Raw genomic sequence first — 23,667 nt, 5'->3', positions numbered from 1 at the left:
AAATGATTTTCCTTTGAATACCATTTTTCTTCGCTTTTGATGAAAGCCATAATATGCGAGACATAGGGATATTTTTTAACTTATCTAGAAAAAGGCCATTGTGAGCTTTTATTATCATTCAGAATTCACTGTTTGTTATCTTTAAACATTTTCTAAGATCTTCTCCAACTGTTTAATATTTTTATAACAACTGCAATTGTTACAGATTATTCCAAGGGGTGTGGGCAAAAAAGTCAAGTGTGTCAATATTTCAAAAAAATATCGCCAGATTAATCCTTGTAGATGCTATTGACCTTAAATTGCTGTTTTGGTAAAGGAGTAGGCGCAGTATGACCCCTTTTTGGTCCCAAAATATAGCAGTTTTACAAAATTGTTAAAATGTGAACTTTTAGCTATTTATTGGAAAGAAGAATACTTCTGTTACATAAATATAAGCTGTTTTTTGGCAATACAATGTACATGTATCTAGCATCTAGGTACTAGCATCATTAATTAAGTCATGCTAAATTACTGAAGTCGTAACAATTTTAGCATTTGAGTAAATTTTTCGACGGTTTCCATCTTAAATGAAAGTGGCTGCATGCGTGTTCATTCTTATTATTAAAATATAAGTTGTATTTGATGATAATACATAACATGTATAAACTTTGAGAGTGAACACAGAAGCAGCCACTTTCATTTTGACAAAAAACAACTGAAAAGTAACATGTTATAGTATATTTGATAGATATTTCATATTTAAGCTTGAATTCAAGCGCCTTTAATGAATAAATCAGTGCAATTCTTTCATATAAACTAATTGAATCAACTAAAGTAGACACTTAAGTGTTTAAAAAGTGTCCAAAATCTTTAATCAGATGAACCTAAAGTTTGAGGCCAAAATCGGCTCTTAGCGGACCTACTCCTCTTAGCAATTTTGTGTATAAGTTTAAAAACTTTAATAGAAAAACAGAAATTGAAAAAAACACAAATGATCAGAAATTTGAGTGATACAAAATTGCAAAATGGTTGATACCATAAAATGAAAGCTTTTTGGAGTTATTTCCCTTAAAGTTGCATTTTTAAAAAGTGTACATTTTGCCTATTATTTTGAAAACTGAAATACATGTAGAAGGACAGGAACTGCTAAAGAGTAGAAAGTGATCAACAATTATAGTCCAGCAAAAACAAACCATTTATTGACTTCTTATAGGCAATGTTGCCCTTAAATGACAATTTTGAGTGTATTTTATGGTCCTGTAAGATTTGTGTTTATGTACTGACTGTATTTGAATAACATTTTCCTCCCAGGATTCAGAAATCAGCATTGAATTGAGTGATCAAGATAACATGTCGCTGTTAGAGGAACTAAATCCTGACCTTACCAACTTTATAATGTTAGATCAGGTTAAGACTAACCAAGATGTAAATGATTATAGACTAGCTATAGAGAAAAGATTTAGACGTCCTGTTGGCAAACCAAAGCAGTACAGAAAAATTGATGGTAAAATTTTAGTGGGATACAATAAATGTCATTTATTTACTGATTAATTTGTATTCTTAATACAGCATTTGTGAATGTGTTGAAAAAAAGGGTATGTAAAGCATGCTTGATTGATTGTAGAAGACAACAAACCTATCCATTTTATGGTCATACTGAAGAAATTTAAATTAGTAATTGGAGTTGCAGTGAAATGTATATAAATGACACATCTTATCATGGCTTTGATGAACTTTTATCATGTAATACAGTTAATTTATTTGTTTAATACAAATCATGGTCTTTATTCCTATCATGCTCAAATTATAGGCAATATATTTTCTTTTGCATTTATTCAATTTTATTCCAGACAATGGATCAGGGGAAGTAATCACAGGTACCACTACACCTCTTGTTGGTCTGCTGATTCAAGGTGGCCGGACAGATATAGAACATGTTTGTGATTTGATCAAAATCAAAGTACCGATAGTCATTCTGAAAGGAACAGGATCTGCTGCTGATCTCTTCTCATTTGCACATGATGAAATTAAAAAAAGGTAAACATTTACCTGTACATGACATATATTGATAAACATTGGTACATTTTTTCTTTCAAAAAAATTATAAAATAACAAGGGTTTGTATAAGATTTTCAAAAATGTCTTTTTGAACTATATATACCAGGTAATTGAATTATGAAAAGTAAGGGTTAGCAAGCAAAAAAATTGTAATAACAAGACATGGATTAAACCATACGATTTTATGAAAATCAGACAAAAAGTAAAAAAACAAGATGATAATTATGGAAGTGTTTAACCATCTTGACTTGATTTACATCCCTCGCACAGTTGGCCCAGTCCTGGAGGGCGTTTGATGAGCTTTAAATATTTTCAGCAGTTGGTGGTCAGGATGGAAGGTGCCATTTTGATATGTGGCCATCTTGGTTTTTGTCTCGCCTTGACAGAGTCAAAAAGCGAGACATAGGTATGATGTTTCCGTCGTCGGCGACAGCGTCAACAATGTATTAGTTTGTGATTAGGTCAGTTCAAGGGGAACCATTAGTGGTAGGCCAATGTTAATTGGTATTCAGTTGTATAAGCATTGGCACATCTCATTTCCATGGAGATTATTTGGCCCTGCCCTCATGGTCTATTGACATCGAAACTTTTGCTTATTTTACATGTCTTCGTTTGTGATAAGGTCAGTTTATAGGGAACCACAAGTGGAAGGTCAATGATATTTGGTATGAATATATATAAGCATTGGCATATCTCATTTCCATGGAGATAGTATGACCCTGCCCCCATAGTCATGGTCTATTGACTTTGAAATTTTTAGGTCAGTTCAAGGGGTACCATTAGTGGTAGGCCAGTGTTAATTGGTATTCAGTTGTATAAGCATTGGCACATCTCATTTCCATGGCGAATATTTGCCTTGCCCCTCAGTCACAGTTTAATGACTTTGAAACTTTTCTTTGTTTTCATGTATTAGTTTGTGATTAGATCAGTTTAAGATGAACTGCTAATGTTAAGTCAATGATATTTGGTATGCAAATTTATTGGCATTTGCAAGTATTGTTTCCATGGAGATTATATAGCCATAACCTCTCATCATGGTTCATTGACTTTGAACTTTTACTTAGATTACAAGTTAATGTTTGTATTTAGGCTTGGGAACGACTTATAATAAGTCAATGGTATTTGGTATGCAGTTGTATTAGTATTGGCACATCTCATTTACATGGAGATTGTTTAGCCATGTAACTCAGTCATGGTACATTGACTTTGATTATTTGCATAACTTGTGCATACCTGTCAACCTGTGACGATGAAAATGCAGGTCATGACCTGCATTGAAGAATCAAATCTCAGGTCATAACGCGTACGAACTTTTTCGAGCTGAATTTCAGTATTTATGGTACATTTTCTTATAATGTATATCAAAGATACCAAAACATCAATGCATGTTCACTTTGTTAAGTCATTTTAAATCTTATTAAATATTATTTCATTGCACCTTTAAAGATTTTTATAAATTTGTGTAACTCAGTCTTATGTGCTTTACTTTTTGAGAGAAAGAAAATATTACAATCATCAAACACTAGAATTTAATGTAATTCTTAATAATAATGTGTGAGACTATTGACTATGTAGCCTCTAACCATAATATTTTTGATTGAACAAGGAAATTAGAGTATGATAAAATAAAGTAATACAGTTAAAGGAAGTATAAATGTAAAAAATAATTTTCAACTTTTAAAAAAAAATTGATTAAAGGTATAAAAATAATGAAAAGTTATTTTTCAATATGTATTTGAATTTTATATTTTTATGATTTAATCTTTTTCACCCATAAAACGTAAATGTAAGGAATAATTTTGAATGGTGACAAATAAGGGGAAGTAACTCTAGTTCAGTTTGTAAACAAATGATGCAATTTATTTACGACCTAAAGCTAAGGTAATTGGTGTTAATTAACAGTGTGTTTGACACCAAAGCTGTCAAGTGAAGCCATGCACTTAATGGGTCACTTAATTTGACAGTTTACATAGCTAGATGAACTTCCTGTTCATGGAAGAATTATGAATTTGCCGGTATTTCAAAGGAATTTTAGTTATGAAATCAATCTCAAGGCTAAGAAATACGGGTGAAATCGGTTCATTTTTGGAATTCCCGGGTTATTTCAATGACCCGGCGGGTGTTCCGGGTGATCCCTTGGAATTGTGAAAATCTCGGGTCACACCCGCAGAATACGGGTCAGTTGGCAGGTATGCTTGTGTTAGATGTTTAAGTATTGCTATTTTGATTTCAGCATTTGCATAATCAAAATTACAAAAAGGCGAGACATATCTCTGTGATAACAGTTTATGTTGAGTTGTTTTTGGTTTGTTTACTATTTTGATGTTTCTTTTGAGTCTGTACTTCACAACGGCTGCTTTCAGGGCCAGGTTGGTCAGCTTTGCAGCCTGCTAACCACAATGATGAAGTATTGGTATATAAGTCTTGTGACATAGTAATAACGATGACAGGAAGCCCTATCAGGACCACTGTCATGGGACGGTAAAATTGAGATCCATTATCAAACACCTAGGATACAGCCCTCGGTTGTCAGTTGGCATAACACTCCCCCAACCAAAATGGGATTTTGGAGTGCATGCTGACATGAGTATTTACGTAGAAAACATATATTTGCTGTAAAGCGTTGGATTGATTTCTGTCATCAAAAGTAGTAAGTCGTTGATTCATCTATCAGTAAACCCTCATCGTAGATAGCTGGTAAAGGAGAGCTGACCAATTATGTCTGTTCAGCTGTAATGACAGAGACGTGACTGAAAAACAAGATAAGCAAAGATCATTAATCTTCTATTAATTTTGCATTACAATTTTAATCAAAGTTTTGAAGAAATGAACATCAAAAGACCGCAAGTTCTAGTGAATGGTCTCAGAAAAAAAATCATATCTCTTTACCTGAAAGTTAGCTCAAGGTACATAGATATATTTTTTCCCGAGACAAGTTACTGTCTGAATAATGAATAAATGACAGGGAATTTAACTTCACCATAATAATTATTAAATCTTCCTTTAGACCAGATGAAGAGCATGTCAATTCATATGTTAAACCTGAACTTCTAAAAAGATTGATGAAGGCATTCCCTAATGAATTTAAGAATGATGTTTTAGCCAGAAATCAATGTAGAGACAGGATGGTTGAATGTTTACAGTTTTCTTTGAAGGTGTGTATTATTTGTGTGTTAGATTAATTTATTTTATGTATGATGTTAATATTTTGTTGCAGATTTATAGGTATATTTTTGTATGATTAATTTAACATCATGTTTATGAATATCTGTCCAATATGTTTGTTCTTGTAAATTTACTATTTACCTAGATATTCTGTAGCGCTTTTAGAATTATTGTTTGACAATGAGAAGTATTTTTCTTATCTTGTTCCAATATTAATGTGCCCCAAGCTCAAATTCCATGATTTCACCACTTATTACAGGATACATTTCCCACAGTTCCTTTAAAGAAGGTAAGTCACTAGGCTTTGTACTATTGCAATGCTTGGTATGGTCACATTGCAGTATCTAGATGACAAACGGTCTATGTTGCATTCCAGATATTGACAGGGTACCTGATCAATTTCATTCTCAATTCTCCAAGCTAGGATACGCATGTTTAAAGACTAGCTGAGCTTGCATTGAAGTCTGGAATTATCAGAGTCTGGACAGACTGTATTTGTATGCATTTTCTCTGTTTCTAATCAACCAAATTTGATACATATATAGCTACTTCGAGTTTTGACTCCCATTTAACAAACATAATTTTGTTGTTCCATTTGTTGGGGTTTTTTTATGAAAAAAGTACCTACTTTAGAATATATGAAAATATAAAATATAGTAAAATCTAATGAAATCTGGTGGATCGCTGTCTCATTGGCAACCATACAACAACTCCTTATTTTGATTAGTATAATGAAGAAATAAGTACAAATACAGTACTTATCTAGATCTCATTCTCTTATCATTTGTCTTCATCATGGTTTCTGTTTCTGTGTAACAAATAGTTCTAGTGCTAGGCCTTGTTCATTCTGATCTAATCTCAAAATTCTTCTCCCTATCTTCATATCTATAAATTCACCAGTAGCTCTGGTTTTGTTCTTCTGTACCGGTAATCACCTATGCCTCCTTCTTTCAATCATTTACAGCATCATAAAATCTGAATTTTCTGGATAAAAACTAGCAAAAATATATAGGAGATCATTAAAAAATTTTAAAAACACTCTTTTTTCCGGAGTTTATTGATGTACACTGGACCAACTACCCGCATACAAATAAAAGTTCTTGTGAGTTACTTAGTTCAATTTTCACACCAATAAACTATTGGATCATTTGTTTTGAAAACAATCCATTGCAGATGGCTTATATGCAAGATAGTGTAGTATATTCCATTGATTTGTTTATTGAGAGTGTAATCAACACAGGTAAAACACCAGTTTGTCTATATATTTATTAGTTACAAAAGTAGTCTTGTGAACATGGTAGATAAAAATAAAATTGTCTCAAAAATCATTATGAGATGCTCTTGTAACCAATCATAGGACAGGATTTCTAATTATACAAATCAAATTAGACCTTTTGTGGATAGAAGTATATGATTGTCATACTATATGTATAAATATAACAAACATCACAGATACCTAAAATCTTAGAATAAGATGAATATTGGCCTTTTCCCAATGACTTTACAACTAAAATGTTTGATTTCGGAAAGACAGATTATTTCTATTGGGACCAGAAAAGTCTGAGATATATTGAACCTAAATTAAACAAAGAATCAAGGCTAAAAAAAGATACATAACTGTTCTTTGATACAAGTTGCAGACTTATATATTATCTTCAACATCGTACTAAGTATATACAGTTTATGATTTTAGGTTGAACAAAATTTTGTTACAGTGTTAGACATTGATGCAGACACTAGTGTTCTACAGAATTTAAACAAGTACATTCTTCTTGCTTTGTTTGAATGTAAGTATTTTTTAATAAAGAATATAAATTCATATATTTACAACTTTGGAACAGCAATGAATATTGGAAGAAAATCTCAAGACTTGCACAATAAGATACATAAAAACAATAACAGGAATTCTAAAAGACTAGAAAGTACAAAGCACCAACCATGCAAACTCATCATATATTTTTATGATAAATTTTGTTGTTTACTTATATAATGTTTCCTTTGCAGCACAAGAACCACAGAAAGGTAGAATGCTTCAAGAACAACTACAGAAAAACTTGAAACTAACATTAGACTGGAACAGACAGGATCTAGCATTGTCACAGATATTCCAGAAGTATGACTGGGTTAGGATAAAGGTAACACTGATATTCATACTTATGTGACATTGTAATAAAACAACTAGGTTTATAATAAAGGAAATCCTCATATGCATACAAGTGTGACATTTTTATGATATAACTGGGTTAGAATAAAGGTAGCCCTCACATTCATAAATTAGTCACATTGTTCTAATTCATCAAAATTAAGCTGAATTTTTAACACCATTTTCATTTTCTTTTTTTCTATTAAAAGTTAAAAAATGCAAAATCGGTAACTTTTACTCTAAAAAATTGTTCATAACCCTTTAACCGTTGAGTCATATATAATACAAATTAGAAGCTGTTAAAATTATTTCAGGATTTTTTTTTAACTTTTTGTCAGATTTTCAGAATCCTCTGGTTTTATTCATGTAGTGCTGATACAAAATTTGGCTTCTAACATCTACTTATCTTTTCAGGATTTTATAAGACACAGTTTAGTCCAGTCAATCTAGCATAAATTTGACCCTTACCTGAAAGTAATTGCTACAGACGATTTTTAAGTTTTAATCTTTAGCATTATACCCCAAATATACACAGAAAAAAGTGCCATGAAATCTTAATTGAGGAAGACTTAAAAAATCACACTTTAAAATTCCTATGGAGATTTGCATTGAAAAGGGAGATAACTCTTGCAAAAAAGGCAGAAATATCACTAAATATTGATACAAAAATATAACTTTACTGGTTCTATTCATCAGAATGTATTGATTTTTGATTTTTTAGCAGTCTTTAGAGTATAACAAAAACTCTAAAGGTGTTTTTATATCTTTTATCAACCTATAATCTAGATTTCGTATTTCATTAGTTGACCATTTATTAAAGGAGTAGGTCCGGTAAGACCCCTTTTTGGCCCCAAAATATAGCAGTTTTACAAAATTGTTAAAATGTAAACTTTTATTTATTAATTGAACAGTAGAATGCTTCTGTTACATAAATATGGGCTGTTTTTGACAATACAATGCACATAAATCGGGTACAAGCACCATTCAGTCATGCTAAATCACTGAAATCTTCACAATTCTAGCATTTTAGTTAAATTTTAGACGGTTTTCGTGTAAAACGAAAGTGGCCGCATTCGTGTTCATCCTTAATATTAAACTGTAAGTTGTATTTTATGATAATACATAACATATATAAAGGTTGAGGATGAACACGGATGCGGCCACTTTCATTTTTGACAAAAACCATCTGAAAAGTGGCATTTTTTGGCATATTTGGTAGATTTTTCATATATGAGCTTGAATCAGATCGTTTTTAATGACAAAATCAGTTAAAATCTTTCACATAAACTAATTGAATCAAATAAAATAGACACTTGAGTGTTTAAAAAGTGGTCAAATCTTTCGTCAGATGAACCTGAAATTTGAGGCCAAAATTGGTCCTTACCGGACCTACTCCTTTTTCAACATGTCAAGGTAAAGAATCTCAAATTTAATGAAGATAATTAAGGATGTATTCTTCTTTTTGCGGTTTAAAGTTTCTTTTGACAAGTAAGATGCTGAAAAAATATAATATACAGATATAAACAATACCAAATTTTCACATTATTTTTTCAAAATGGTCACAAAGCTTCAAATTTGCAATTTCTTTAATGAAAAATGCACAAAAAAAATAAAACTACCCATAACACTTCGGTTTTGTACATTTCATGAGCAGGAGATTATATAATTTAGTCAAATACAAACTTGTAACCCCATCAAAGTATCATACTTCACATAAATTTCAAGAAAATCAACATAAAGACAAAAAAAAGACTAATTTTTGCAGAGTTATCTCCCCTTCCAATGTTTATTTCCATAGGAAATTAAAAATGTTGATTTTGAGTTTTCCTCAAGTTAGATTTTATGGGACTTTTTTCTGTGTATATTAATGGCATAATGCTATAGATTAGAACTAAAACATTTTCTGTTGCAATTAGTTTGAGGTTAAATCTTAGTTTGACTGGACTAGTTGAAAAGGCCATAAAATCTTATAATAAGGCCACACCAATTTAATTTCTTGTTCTACGGATTTTTGGACTCCAAAATTTGGGGCGAGGGAGAGGTTTGAAAATTAAAAAAAAAAATATTTAATTTGCAAATTTTTGAGGCGAAGCTTGAAAAGTAAAGGAGGCAATTATAATTTTTTGACAATATTAATGCTTGATTTATCACTTGTACTTTGACATTTCTTTAATTTCTGAAGTATTTTTTCCCTGTCCACCAAGAAATAATTAAATCTGGTCTATGTATGTGTGACAGACAATGAGACAATTCTCCATCCAAGTCATAATCAGTTTGGGGACAACCCATTTATGTTATAAATATCCCTTTTACATGTTTTATGAGGGATCAATATAAGTTATAATAGATTTGTTTGTACAAAAGGGCTCATATTTTCTCAAAGAACTATATATCTATCTGGTATTAAATGGTCAAAACATGTCCAAGAATTTTGTAATATTCCTGGACTTTAACCATGTTAACACATTTACTTTAACAGTTTAATATTATTCAAAATAAGTAGACCCCTCTTTTAGAAAAAGTTGTTTAAAATATGATGTAACTCTTCTCTTTTTGAGTAAAAAATTCTAAGTTTTCAAAGGTTTTGTATAGAAGAACTATACAAATTCTTGGTATTTCTATTTTCTTTTCTACATCAGTAAAATGACCCCTTGTCTGAGGGAGGGTTGTTCTCAACCTGATAATATAAACAAACACAGGTCAAAGTACGGCCTTTTACACAGGGCTTTGATACAGACCAAACAGCAGGCTATAAAGGATCCCAAAATTATTAACGTACACAATTCGAACAGGAAAACCAACGATCTAATTTATATATCATGTATATCCAAACGGGAAAATACCAATGAACAACATCAACAAACGATAACTGCTGAACGACAGGCCCCTCAATCAATCAGGACAGGTGAATAAACATGCAGCGGCTATGGATAGTTTTGTTTCGCCAGCATACAATATAACTGCAGTTGAAGGCAAATCCTTCAGAAGTTCTTTGTACTTTATTCTAACAACGAACATTTTTTGATAGGGAATATAAGTAAGGGGGAAAGTAACCAATATTTTGTTCTTCACAGGTTTTCGCTGTTATAAATTTATATCGGAGCACTCCCCCTTTGGATAAATAGGTTTTATGCTGAAACAAATATTCTCACAGATATTTACAAAGTGTGGTGGGATGCTTTTATGTTTAAAATCGTTATATACAGGTTAGACTGTGATTTTAAAACAAATGTTGATATCTTTTTATAATATTTGCAAAAAAAAACGGTGCGGGAAATGGACATGATTACATTTCCGGATGCGGGAAGCGGGAATATAAAAAAAATAAAAAAATTCTGTTTTGAAAAAAATAGGTGCAGGCGGGTCCGTCGAACAAGGAATCAAATTGGTGTGGCCTAATAGTGCTATTTTTTCTTAGTTTTTTGAATGAAGAAAACCGGAATAGATAACATTTTTATATGGTTTTTTTAGTTTTTTATTCATATGACATCCAATTTCTGTAAGGTTTACTTAGGAGAAACAAATAAAGTTGTAGGGTGGACCATGCAGACATCAATGTAATTCAGCTCGAAGTACTTAATTTGTTTATAGTAAAATTACTATTTCCCCGTTTGAATGGTTTTGCCCTAGTCATTTTTGGGGCCCTTTATAGCTTGCTGTTTGGTGTCAGCCAAGGCTTAGTCTTGAAGACTGTACTTTGACCTATAATGCCTAAATGGTTTACTTTTACAAACTGTGACTTTGATGGAGAGTTGTCATATTGGCACTCGTACCACATCTTCTAATATCTAATATTTTTTTAATTCCTATGTTTTAAGCCTAACATGAGGTTGAAATGTGATTATTATTATTGAAAGAAAAATGATTTATCAATGTTGATAATTTAATGTATTGTTATAACAATGAATTATTTTATAAACAGATTTCCAACAATTTGTTAGACTTAGCCATGATGAAGAAGGACAGACACAAGTTTGTAGAGTTATTCTTAGACAGAGATGCAATAGAAGTGCACAAATATTTCAGCCATAAAAAGTTTCTGTATCTCATAAACCACTTTGAGGATCCAGAATTCTTTCGCACAATTTGCCTTGGAGAAATGTTGGGTTACTCACCAGTAGGTATTTTACAATACATAACCAGATAGGCTTTAATTTTATATAAAAAAATATTTCTAATACCTGCTGTTACCTGTACAGATAACCATTATCAAATATGGTAGAAACAAACATCGTTTAAGATAGACTGAGCAATTTGCTATATAAACATGGATTTCGTACACCTGTTGCTTGAGGCCTGTCTCAATAAAATTTGTGATTGGAACTCCTTTTAAATACAATTTATTGATTCTTTTATTATGTAGTATGAGAGAAATAATAACTGGGTTTTTTTTCTTAGCACATCAAGAGTAAAATTCTTCTAGTGGATCTGAATCAAAAAAGTCTTACTAAGTATGCAAAAGTTGCTGCTACTGTTGTTTATAATACTGAGGCATTTTTTTTCTAAATCAGGGATTCAAGGTTCTGGGAGTCTTTGGTTTAGATTTAATTTTTCAGTGATCAACAAGTTCCCATTATTTTTAATATTAAAATGAGTCAAAACATATGCATACTAGAAAAGCAAATTGAAATATAAAAATATTCAAATGCTTTTTAAAAAAAAATAATTAATGAGTTATTATAGGTGAACAAAAAGAAAAGTGTTCCACAAAAACTAATTTATTATGGGCTTGTAAGAAGAATTATATAACCAAATCATATATTAAAAAAACCTTTTTTTTCTAAGGCCATGAAAATTTGTACAAACAAAAACCAAAGTATGGCTTTTTGTCACCTAATATTTTGTATGTTTAGATTTCAGACTATCCTGTTGGTAAAAGATTTGTGTATGGATACAAATGTGGAATGAATAAACTATTGTATAAAGCAACATATCTGACACAGCTAGCTTCATTTACTGATTTTGAAGAAATTGAGGCAATGGATGGCAATGTTTCAGCACCTGCTGTAGCTGAAAGAAAGGTTATTTTAGACTAATATAAATCTAAAGTCATGTGGTATGATTGCCAATCAGACAACTATATACCTGAGACCAAAGGAAAATGATTTAAACAACAGTCTATATAATGAAGAAGATGACAACTCTTCACAAGAGACCAAAATGACACAGAAATTTTAAAACAACTAAAGGTCACCAGATGGCCTTCAACAATGAGCAAAGCCCATACCACATAGTCCGGTATAAAAGGCCCTGAAATGACAATGTAAAACAATTCAAACTAGAAAATTAGCAGCCTAATTTATGTTAAAAAAATGAACGAAAATACAAATATGTAACACATAAACAAACGACAACCACTGAATTACAGGCTCCTGACTTGGGACAGGCACATACATAGAGACATATAGGTCATTGTACGGAATTGACAATGACCACTGAATATATACTAATCCATAAAAGGCCCTGTCATGACACAATGTGAAACAATTGTATTGAAAAAAACCAACAACCTTAATTACGACAAAACAATAAATGAAAAACTAATATGGAAGACAGTAATTAAAGACAGCCGTGGTTATTTCACTCCACTGACGTCATACAACAATTGGCGTTGTCAAGACGTCGATACAGTCGGATTAAAACAAATCGTGAATGTGTAGAAAAAGATATAGTTCCTTACATTTTCTTCTTTAATTTCATTAAAAAAAAAATATTTGCCAATGTAATAAAAAGACCGAACAACACTGATAATTAAATCATGCGCTGCGTGCATTTGTGAATTAATGTGTTTTCGGTCACCCGTTGAATATTTTTCGATATTTGAATTCTTTGATTAGTTATGCTATAATTAATAAATTTTCTAGGCCTTCAATATCTTAGTTTACTGGGCAGCATTAAACTTTGATGCAGAGCTAACAAAGACATTATGGAAGAAAACCGAGGAACCAATGGCAATGGCTATTATTGTCAGTATGATCTGGCATAGAATGGCAAAAAGATGGTGTCCTGATGTGGACTTGAAAAGGAGGCTGTTGGCATCTTCAAGGTAAATGTTTTATTTTGAAATTGATTTTTGGCAGAAAAGCATGGTATTTCATCCAAGTCTCTAGATCTGTATATATTTTATGATGATTTAATAACACCACTGAGGCCTCAAGGAATGTGACAATAGATCTTCACCTTTACAATAAGTCTGTTTGTCCTACAAATATTTTCTTCACTCTTTTCTTTGGTTTTCCCAAACAGAATGAATTCATATTTAATCAGCAGCTCATTTGGTTCACAAAAACGTCTAGAAACTTTGGAATCTAAAAAAAGTACTGGATAAAATTATTATTCTTTGTATGAAAGTATTTTTTGGAAGAACATTGAAACGCTTAAGATACTGAAATATCTTGAGGAGTAAGTAAATGAAGGTGTATATTTTTGGTGCATTTTTAGAATACATAACATTGACTTTGAATAAAAAATCTTTTCTATTCAGAGAATTTGGCAAAATGGCAGTTCAGTTATTAGACTACAGTTACAAAGATTCTAACATAAACACAATAGCATTGTTGGATGAACGTCTAGAGGACTTCAATTTCAAGACTGTTATAGAACTTGCTCATATGTCAAAGAATAAGCATTTTATTGCCCACTATATCTGCCAGAAGTGGCTTAGAAGAAGGTGGTTTGGAAACTTACTTATAAGAAAATATGACTGGGGACCTGTTAAGATACCAAACTGGGTAAAGGTATGTAAAAGTGTAAATCATCAGCTTTATCTTGTCTGTTTTACATTTATGAAGGCGGTTAGTCATAAAAACTGGTTTAAACTTAAATATGCTTAGGTGTCTTTTTATTATAAAACTATTTATGGACAACTGATCAAATTTTAAACTTCACTCAAAAACTGGTTTAAACTTAAATGTGTTTAGGTGTCTTTTCATCGTAAAACCATTTATGGACAATAAATCAATGGTTTTAATTGTGAAATGCATCATAAGTTAGCATGCTATGAGTAAAAATGTGAATGGCAGTGTAATTTCTTTTTTTTTTCAAGCAACTTTTTCTCTATTTGTTTTATTCTAAAGTTCAGCTCTAATTTTCTGTTTTGTTTTATTATAGATTTATTTAAGCTTGGTACTAATTTTCCCAATGTTCATCTGGATAGAATATGACTTAGCAGATAAAAAAAGAAGACAGGACAAAATAATGGATGGTATGTAATCATATTTACCTTTCACTAATTAATTTAAAAAGTAATATAATGTATATATATATATGTGTTTTCCTTGAACGGACATTTGTCCATTTACCGTACATATACATGTTAGTATGCATTACACATATAACATATGTACATTATTTGTGCTTAGTTAGTAGTTTGTTGTACACATGTAGTTTTAAAATTATCTATTCCAAGTATAATGTAACATTAAAAATACAAACACCAATACATTGTATCAAAAAATGAAATAGCTTTTGAGATTGAATTTCAACCTTATATACATGTATGGTTGGTATATAGTATCCATTTTGATGGTATAATGATGGAACTTAAGTTTTTGTGATTAGGTTGGTCTCTCATCAGTCTCTTTATGTAATTGGTCAGCTACTTTAGTCTATAAAATCAATGTAAGATGTACATGTCCTTCTGAAAGCATTTATGAGATCATCACCTCTTATCAATTATTCATTGATTTGCTGAAGGGTATAATATCAGCTTGTCTACAGTCTGTGTTGTGAGACAATTGTCTGATGCCCAAAACTAGTAAAAATTTATTGGACTAGTAAGTTTTGGCAAAACTTTGTTCAGGCACATGAGAAAAATTGTTTTAGGACTAGAAGTCAGAATAGATTTTTGTGCAGACTATTTCTGTCCATGCATTATTTCCTACATCACAAATCATTTCTGCTAGTTTACAACCATTTGGAGTGGGCTAATGAAACTTGGCATGACTAATTATACCCTTCTAGTTTCATTGTCAAGGGAGAAAAACTTTCACTATATATTTTCTAATTTTTCATTTTTAACCTTTATTTCATTTTCATTTATCAACATTTTTGTGATTCTGAAACTTTTTAAGTAACTGGTTTTAATAGGTCAACTATATTTTGTCTATAGAGACATTACTAGTTCTACATTTCAGTTGAGCTTGTTAGACATTTTAGGATGTTCGCTCTTGTCTCAGATGGGGTTCATTACTTGAAGTATTTAAATTAAGATAACTTACAAGGCTGCTGGGTTATATTTTTCTCCATGGAATATATATATTTTTTTTCAATAAATGCATCCCACTAATACCATTACTTTATCTTTAAATTAAAATGCTGTGAATAGTTGTTTTAGATGTGTATTTCAAAAATTTTCTGCAAATTCTGTTTTTACACATTTAACAGGATAAATCACACTGATTTAGTTTGATAATACATGTATGACTAGTATAAATATTGCAAGCATGATATTGACAAATCAATTCAGATTTTTGAAAAATCTAGTATGTGCGTGCAATAAAAGGAAATGTGTGTATAACATCAGTTGACTTCCAACCCAAATACACAAAAATACCTAAGGCATTTAGAGGTTAACAAATAGACTTCAATAAAAAGTAAATGTCCATACAAAATGCTTAGCTCATAATCACTCAGTTTCTAAACAAGTTTTGAATAAAAAAAGAACCAATCATAGATCTGCTTTCAACACCAACTTCCCTTGAAATACTAAATGACAAAAACATATTACATTAAGATATAACTAAAGCAACCCATGAAGATTTTGAAGTATACTGAGTTCAGGTAAGTGTGTGTACTTTTGAAAAGACTATGTAAAAACTGACTTTACACTGATTTACATTCCATAAAAGGAAAAACAAGTAAGTAAAAATATTTGGCTTCTGCTTAAATTCTATTGTAAGTCTTTCTATATGTTTGATTTCCAATGTTGTAAAAAACTTATAGATACATGTTGAATGCTGCAGTAAAGGTTTTACTGCTCACTGCATGTTTAAATGATCCACTGTATGAAAGAACTCTGTTTTTTTTAAGTTTAGAAACAACATTTTTACACCTAGTTTGGTATGTGAATTGCTTAGTATAATTAGCTAAGGCACATTTTCTGATTAAGTTTTATATCCAAGAGCGATGTTTTTCTAAAAGAGCATACTAACAAAAGTACTAATTCACATTGCATACCTTGTCAGAAACTTATTTGATTTATAATCAGAGCATCAGAAATTTACTTATTTGATCATCTAGAAAAGCCAAAGTTGTTTAAGTTTTATACATTCACTTCTGAGTTTGTATCTTTGTAAAAGTAGGTCACTATGTCTTACATTTTACTTAATGGACCTTTGTTAGGTTTAACATTTGGGTCCATACCATATCAACAGACAACTCAAAGGATAATCCGAACTTGATTACATGATTTTTTAAGAGAAGGTCAGCATTTGGCGAAATAAGTTAACTTTCTCCTACATTTCACACCTAAAAGAGTTAAGTTTTACATTGGAACCCATATTTAATTGTAAGTAATAAGATCACCTAAACTGGATTTTACCCCTAATGAAGAAACATGTCTAGTATGGCAGAGATTAATTGTGAATGGGGAAGGAAATTAACAGCTCTCCTACCTCTAACACATCACAGCAGTTGTCATTAGCATTTGTGTCCCTGTGACCTTTATGTTATGCATGAGTAACTTTGTTAGTGTTTTTGCATCTTGGTTTGTATAAAAACAAAAGTTGTGTTAGAGTAATTTTGTTTTTAACATCATTAATCATTGCATACAGTAAAAACAGTCCTAAAATATGAGTATCACCATGAAATGCATTCTTATTGTTCAAGGACATGGTGCATTAGGTGACCTATAAAGCTTATAAAAGCATACTGGTCAGTTTATGTTCAGATGCTTGATAGATATGAATGAAGTCTCTACTGTAATGTCTATCAAATATTATGAATTGTTATTAAGATTTTACGGTGAAAGAAAGGAAATATTAAAGTTTGAAATGGCCTAATCATTTGTTTTTTTTTATATTTGTATTTGTAAACAATGAGCAATAAGCTGCATATGTCAGAACAATATAAGTATTTTTGAATAGATGAACAATTTGGTAAATTATTGAGATGGTTCTCAAATGCACTTAATGATTGCTAATACAAATCATTTGTGATTTATTCCTTATTTAACAGTAACAAATGTTCTAATTGTATCATTTATGAAAATCTCACTTGGTATTTTTGGTACATATCTTGCCATGGTAGTCTGCCATTTCAGTTGAATCAATTGAGTGTTGTCTTAATAAATGTTATATTGCTTGCTTGCATCAAATGAAATGTAAAAAAAATGAAAGAATACATACAAAAGATGCAGAAGATACCAATAGGATATTTAAAACTCCTAAGTTGATGAAAAATTAACAATGCTTGGCAAATATACAAAAAAAATCATGAAAAAGGTGACTAAAATCCACCAACACAAAAAGGAAAACTAATGGATGAGCAACATAAATCCCACCATAAGACAAAGGATGAACTCAGGTGCCCCTGAAAGGTAAGCAGTTCCTGGTCCATATATAGCACCTGTGGTGCTGCTCAATTATTTGATGACTATTACCTAACAGCATCATGAGCATGACCATATGGCATTGTCATAAGTGGAACTCATAGCTGAAACATATTGCTAGCTGTAGAACCATAGTTCTTTTTGTCATTGTAATACTCCTTTTTACTTTTTAGTATGTCCAAATGTCACAAGGATCAAAAGACCTAGGGTTTCCCAGCTAACATATTATGTGTCAGTAATATCAATTTTGAGGTTTTTTTTATGATATTAATAGGTCAATATAATACAAATATTTTTGTGGATGCTGATGATAAAGCCTCACCAGTTATAATTTTGTGAATTGAAATACCTACTAAAAAATATTTGTATATATAATATTACAGATGATTATGATGAACAGACAGAGAAAGATGTCCCATTAGCTAGCCACCATAGACCAGTATTTGTTGATGACTGGGTACGATTTTATATTAGCTTGAAAATTTTTGTATATCATGTTTGTGTGATTTTAGCTGAATAACATGGGAAAGCGTCCTGTAAATAGCTTTTGTACAGTAAATCTTGCTGATGCATTATGGGATGGGGTGCGTCATACATCAATGTCTGGTTACTCTGACCTTGACATTGACCTTATGCCTTATGATAGTAAAAGACTGTTTATATTTGATTGGTGCATAAATTTTGAACCATAACACTTATATTGACAAACTTTGTACACAGAAGAATGATTGGATCAGGATGTGTCAAATACCTAAAGCAGTTCACTCTGACTTTCACCTTGACCCATGACCCCTGTAATAGTTATTTGTGTTCTGGAATAACTGTTATCTGAAGACCTAATGTTAACCAAACTAAGTCTGCATATGCATAATGGGAAAGTGATTTGTCAGTAAGATTATGAAATTGGGGCTTTAGTCTTTGACTTCAAAAAAGTTGATTGGCCTTTAACATTGATACATGTAATATCAGAAGAATTATATTACATCAGATAGTGAAACCTACAGAAACAGTTGCCTTTAAAATGAGAAGTGTATGGCAGTATGGAAGAGAGAGACTGAAGGTTCCAATACATTTACAGTTTTATTATTTATGGAGTGCACCTATCACCAAGTTTTGGCTTAATCAGGTACTGATATTGTAGATATGTTTCTAGTATATATGTTGTAAGTAAATAGTAAATATCTGAATTGTGTTGTAATTGTAAACATTCTTGAATTATTGTTATCTTGATAGGTTATCTTTCTATATGCCTCTATACTGCCTCTGCAGAATCCACTGTATTTTTCAAAATAATGGCACAGTAAATTGGAAGTGTTTTCAAATTTAGATGAATAATTTGTCGTTTTCATAGTTAATGGGAATTATAAAGGATATATTACACTTTTTTGTTATTTTTGATTTTTTTTCTTGGAGATTGAATAAAAACCTATTAAAGTATTATTTCCATAACATATATTTTATATGTACTTGACTTTATGATTGCAGGTGTTTTATATCATGTTCCTGATTTTATTCAGTTTGGCCACATTGTACCCATACTGTGGTGTATTTTCACTTGATATTGCTGTATTCACCTGGATTTTAATGATATGGGCAGAACTTGTAAGAACCACATTTGTTAAAAGAAAGGTAAGTTACAAAGAGGTTGCAATCAGGTTATTTTTTTTGGCCTCTTGAATAAAAATGACAAAGTATTATTAATCTATTGTATAACATCCCCTATTAGTCTATTAGATATCAGTCATTAGATTTAGTTGTAATTTTTTCATCTTTGCTGTAAGCCCTCATAAGTAAAAGGAAGACAGCAAATGCTCCAGTTTTTGTCATATATATAAAAAAAAATGCATTTCTGCACTAAAATGATCAGCTTTAATTATCAATAAAATTAACATTAATCCCTAAGGGTTAAGGAGTTCTTAAATGTTTGAATTTCAGGTGCAAACTTTATTGATGTTTCAGGTTGGTTACAGTACAACTTTTCTCCATTTCATATTGTGTAAATAGCAATAATATGCATCTGGAACTAGAATCTGAATTTTCAACTTTGAATTGATGGGAAGTTAATTTGAATGTTGACTGATCTTTTTATAAATTAAACTAATTTTCCTTTTATAAAAGTTAGAAGAATTGATTTTATCGCCAATGTCTGTAATGAAATTTTGTTATTTATCATTTCAGAAATACAAAGAGATGGATTTGTTCTGGACAATATTTGAAATATTTGTAATGGCCTTTTTATTGATGGTCATTTTGACTGCAAGGATACCACAGTACTTCAAGCCATTCTTTACCTACCTGACCACTAAGTTTATAATGAGTTTAGGTCTGCTCTATTTCTACTACAGAGTGTTGGTTGTATTCTTACCTATCAGTTCAGTACTTGGACCTATGCTTATCAGTATTAAAAGAATGGTAAGAGAGTGCTGAAGTTTCATAATTGTTTTTAAAAGTACATGGGCAGACTATTTTTTTAGGATTTAAATTCAATTTGAAGTTATTGTATTAGTCCTATAAAATATTTACTTCTGACATTATTTTGTGGTCTAGATATATGAATGCTATGATTTTCAATCAGTGCTGTTGCATTGTGAATAAATTTTCCCAAAAATTAGTTTGTGTTTGCATTACAGTTTTAGGAGATGAACTGTGAACAGTGAAGTTATTCCAGATACTAAATATCTTTTCTTTCTGAATTATGAAATAAAATTGAGAATGGAAATGGGGAATGTGCCAAAGAGACAACAACCCGACCATAGAAAAAAACAACAGCAGAAGGTCACCAACAGGTCTTCAATGTAGCGAGAAATTCCCGCACCCGGAGGCGTCCTTCAACTGGCCCCTAAACAAATATATACTAGTTCAGTGATAATGAACGCCATACTAATTTCCAAATTGTACACAAGAAACTAAAATTAAAATAATACAAGACTAACAAAGTCAGAGGCTCCTGACTTGGGACAGGCGCAAAAATGCGGCGGGGTTAAACATGTTTGTGAGATCTCAACCCTCCCCCTATACCTCTAGCCAATGTAGAAAAGTAAACAAATTTGCAGAAAAATATTTTAGATCTTTTTTGATAACAAGCGTCACAGATTGTTATTACCAGATTGAATTAGACCTTTTTTTGATATTTCAGGTAAAACATGACTTTCTGACATGGTTTAGGATGTATTTGATCATTATGGTATCAGGTGCTATAACCATGCATGCAGTTCTGTATCCAAACTTTCCCCTGGAGCCTGAAGGAATAAGGGTGGCACTGTCTAGAGCTTTCTTTGCTATGTTTCTTACTAAAATAGATGATTTAGAAGGTAGGTTACTTATTCCTTTCCTTGATAATATTGCTGAAGGGTTTTTGACCAAACTGTCACCTGAATAGCATTTAATTGACTGTGTAATGATATTGACTTGCCTTTATAACAAGTGGCATTCTGCCTCTGACGAAGATCCCTTTTGGACCGAAACAGGTTAGCTTTTGAAACACCAGGCGCTGTTAATTATCTGTATTGGCATGTGCTATATTTTTATGCTTTCACATTTTCCATCGCTGATACACATAATTAATATGGCTTCTACTAACAAAAGCTCCATTTGGAGCTTATGTGTTTAGAGACCTCTAATGTCAGTACACCTTTCCTATATTGCCTAAAAGCTAATAAAATATATATACAATTCAAAATGACACATATTTGTAGAGTTTTTGGGGAAAGACGGCTTCAAGCCGTCAATTTCCTAATGGGGTTGGCCAGAGTATCATTCCCTCACGTCAATCATTTTGTTTTGATAGTTTGGAAACCCCCTCAAAAAATCATACTGAAATTGATGACAAGGAGAACAAATTGACTTTAAATACATTTTTTACACATTTCCCTTCCGTATCTCGTGAAATTATCGTATATTGAGCTTTCCCTTACACTATATACGTTTCTTTTACAGTCCGGAAAAATCAGTATTACGAAATATTCTAAATATATCTAACCTAGTGACGTCATTGTTGGAATGCCGACCTACGCAGGGATATCCTTTATTCATTATAAAAATCATTCACAGTATTTGTATACTAATTTAAAATCCGTATTTGTTAAATGTAAACCTAATGATGTTTGCTGTAGTGTAGATGATTCACACACCAACATGCAATGCTTTAATCTGAGGCTATAATCAGATAATTTGTAGGTCAACTTTCGCGGTAAACAATGTCAATGGGGATACATGAGATAGGGGAGAGAAACGGCAGTTTTCATTGTTTCTGTAAAGTTCTGTTTTTAGAATCTTCCTCCAATTCAGGAGCACCTCAATTGATGAGTAATTATACACTAAAATCAAAGTAAATGTTTCTGAAAACTTAAAATGTGACATTTAGTATATGATAAGTAGTCTTCTATATAAAAAAAAATGTGTGTACCAACATAATTATTGAAATGGTTAAAAAAAAAATTTAAAAAAAAAATGTTGCTTTTTCCTATTGAGATTGGGGAGAGCAACTGCAGTTTTCATTCTTTCTGTAAAGTTATGTTTTTAGAATCTTTCTCCAATTAAGGGGCACCTCAATTGATGAGTAATTACCCACTAAAATGAAAGTTAATGTTTCTGAACACTAAAACTGTCACATTAAGTATATATATGATAAGTAATCATCAATTAAAAAATAATTTAGCGTACCAACATAATTATTGTAGTGGTCACTTTTTTCCATTTTTTTTTTAAATATTGCTTTTAAAGCTATTTATTCATGCATTTTACAGATATATCAAAATGTGGGATCTGGAAACAAACTTCACACAGCTTATATCAATCATATTTGATTTTATAAGTACATGTATCCCTGTGATGAGAGTTGTAACTGGGAAATTTATCAATGGAAAATTAAAACTGAATAGATTTTTCAGTCCTCACTTTCTTGAGAATACTGTCACAAAAAATTGAGAATGGTCTTAGCCTACTGTTCAGTTGTACATAATTAAAATTCTAAAATATATTGTAGTAATTGTTAAATTCAATTGAATTTTAGATGATTAACTCCCAACTTTAATTAAATGTTTTGATTTAGAAGGTGCAGATCTCATTGGTCCAAATTGTCTGTATGATGAATTCTTGACTAAGGAAATGAAACAACAATAAACAACAATTAGTTTCATTATTGTCAGCGTCTCTATATGTTCTAGCTGTTCATTCTTTGTATGTAGACTATCAAAAGATACCCCCCTAAAAATTGAAACAATGGCCGTCTTTTCCCTCAGAGCTCTTCAGCTCTTTGATTTTTATATCAAACTAAATGCCTACATCTGTATCTGTATAATACTGGAAATGAACTCAAAATACTGAGTAAAACATGTTTTCTATAGAAAAAGTTTTATTTCAGGGTTGGATAAACTTTAAAGTAGCTAAACTAAAAAGGAATTTTTATTGGGTTACAGAATGCTTATTCAAAAATATTTATGAATTGTTTAATTATAGGTGCACCATGTTCCAAAATATATGAAAATACTACAGTAATTGGTCACTGTTATAGTAAGTTTTTATTTATACTTTGATTAGAGAAGGGTATATTTCTGGGCTTGATGATCAGTCCATGTAAATTTACCCAAAATAAAATTGTATGATGCTGTCATTGATCCCATTATTTAAATTTTATAAAAAATTTGTATATGAGTATATTACATCACAAAAAATCTATTTATTATCAAGATTCATGAGGCTGTCAACAAATATCTTGGGTCTTGCAAATCTATTAATAGAGGTTTAAGCTGTCTACCATGCAGGAATAAATACT

At 31.2% G+C, this 23,667-nt stretch overlaps 1 protein-coding gene across 6 annotated transcripts in view; it reads left to right on the top strand.

Moving 5' to 3' along the window:
- The window catches only part of LOC139516933 (transient receptor potential cation channel subfamily M member-like 2), a 64,429-nt gene that overhangs the window by 17,075 nt on the left and 23,687 nt on the right, over positions 1-23,667 (top strand). For 4 of the 6 annotated variants that reach the window (XR_011663057.1, XM_071307406.1, XM_071307408.1 and 1 more), the window contains exons 5-21: positions 1,291-1,483; positions 1,830-2,016; positions 5,045-5,192; positions 5,462-5,491; positions 6,896-6,989; positions 7,207-7,337; positions 11,268-11,462; positions 12,199-12,366; positions 13,210-13,391; positions 13,830-14,082; positions 14,456-14,549; positions 18,278-18,351; positions 18,883-19,020; positions 19,380-19,523; positions 20,073-20,306; positions 21,031-21,205; positions 23,352-23,405. Coding sequence is in view for 5 of the 6 variants with exons in the window: in XM_071307406.1 (XP_071163507.1) it covers positions 1,291-1,483; positions 1,830-2,016; positions 5,045-5,192; positions 5,462-5,491; positions 6,896-6,989; positions 7,207-7,337; positions 11,268-11,462; positions 12,199-12,366; positions 13,210-13,391; positions 13,830-14,082; positions 14,456-14,549; positions 18,278-18,351; positions 18,883-19,020; positions 19,380-19,523; positions 20,073-20,306; positions 21,031-21,205; positions 23,352-23,405 (2,494 nt within the window). In the remaining variant the exon portion in view is untranslated. The remainder of the gene's footprint in view (positions 1-1,290; positions 1,484-1,829; positions 2,017-5,044; positions 5,193-5,461; positions 5,492-6,895; positions 6,990-7,206; positions 7,338-11,267; positions 11,463-12,198; positions 12,367-13,209; positions 13,392-13,829; positions 14,083-14,455; positions 14,550-18,277; positions 18,352-18,882; positions 19,021-19,379; positions 19,524-20,072; positions 20,307-21,030; positions 21,206-23,351; positions 23,406-23,667) is intronic. The other 2 variants (XM_071307410.1, XM_071307411.1) reach the window with 1 other exon arrangement.

The sequence above is a fragment of the Mytilus edulis genome, chromosome 3, assembly GCF_963676685.1.
Source record: "Mytilus edulis chromosome 3, xbMytEdul2.2, whole genome shotgun sequence".
In the NCBI taxonomy this organism is placed as follows: Eukaryota; Metazoa; Mollusca; class Bivalvia; order Mytilida; family Mytilidae; genus Mytilus; species Mytilus edulis.
This window is presented reverse-complemented; position numbering and strand designations above follow the sequence as displayed.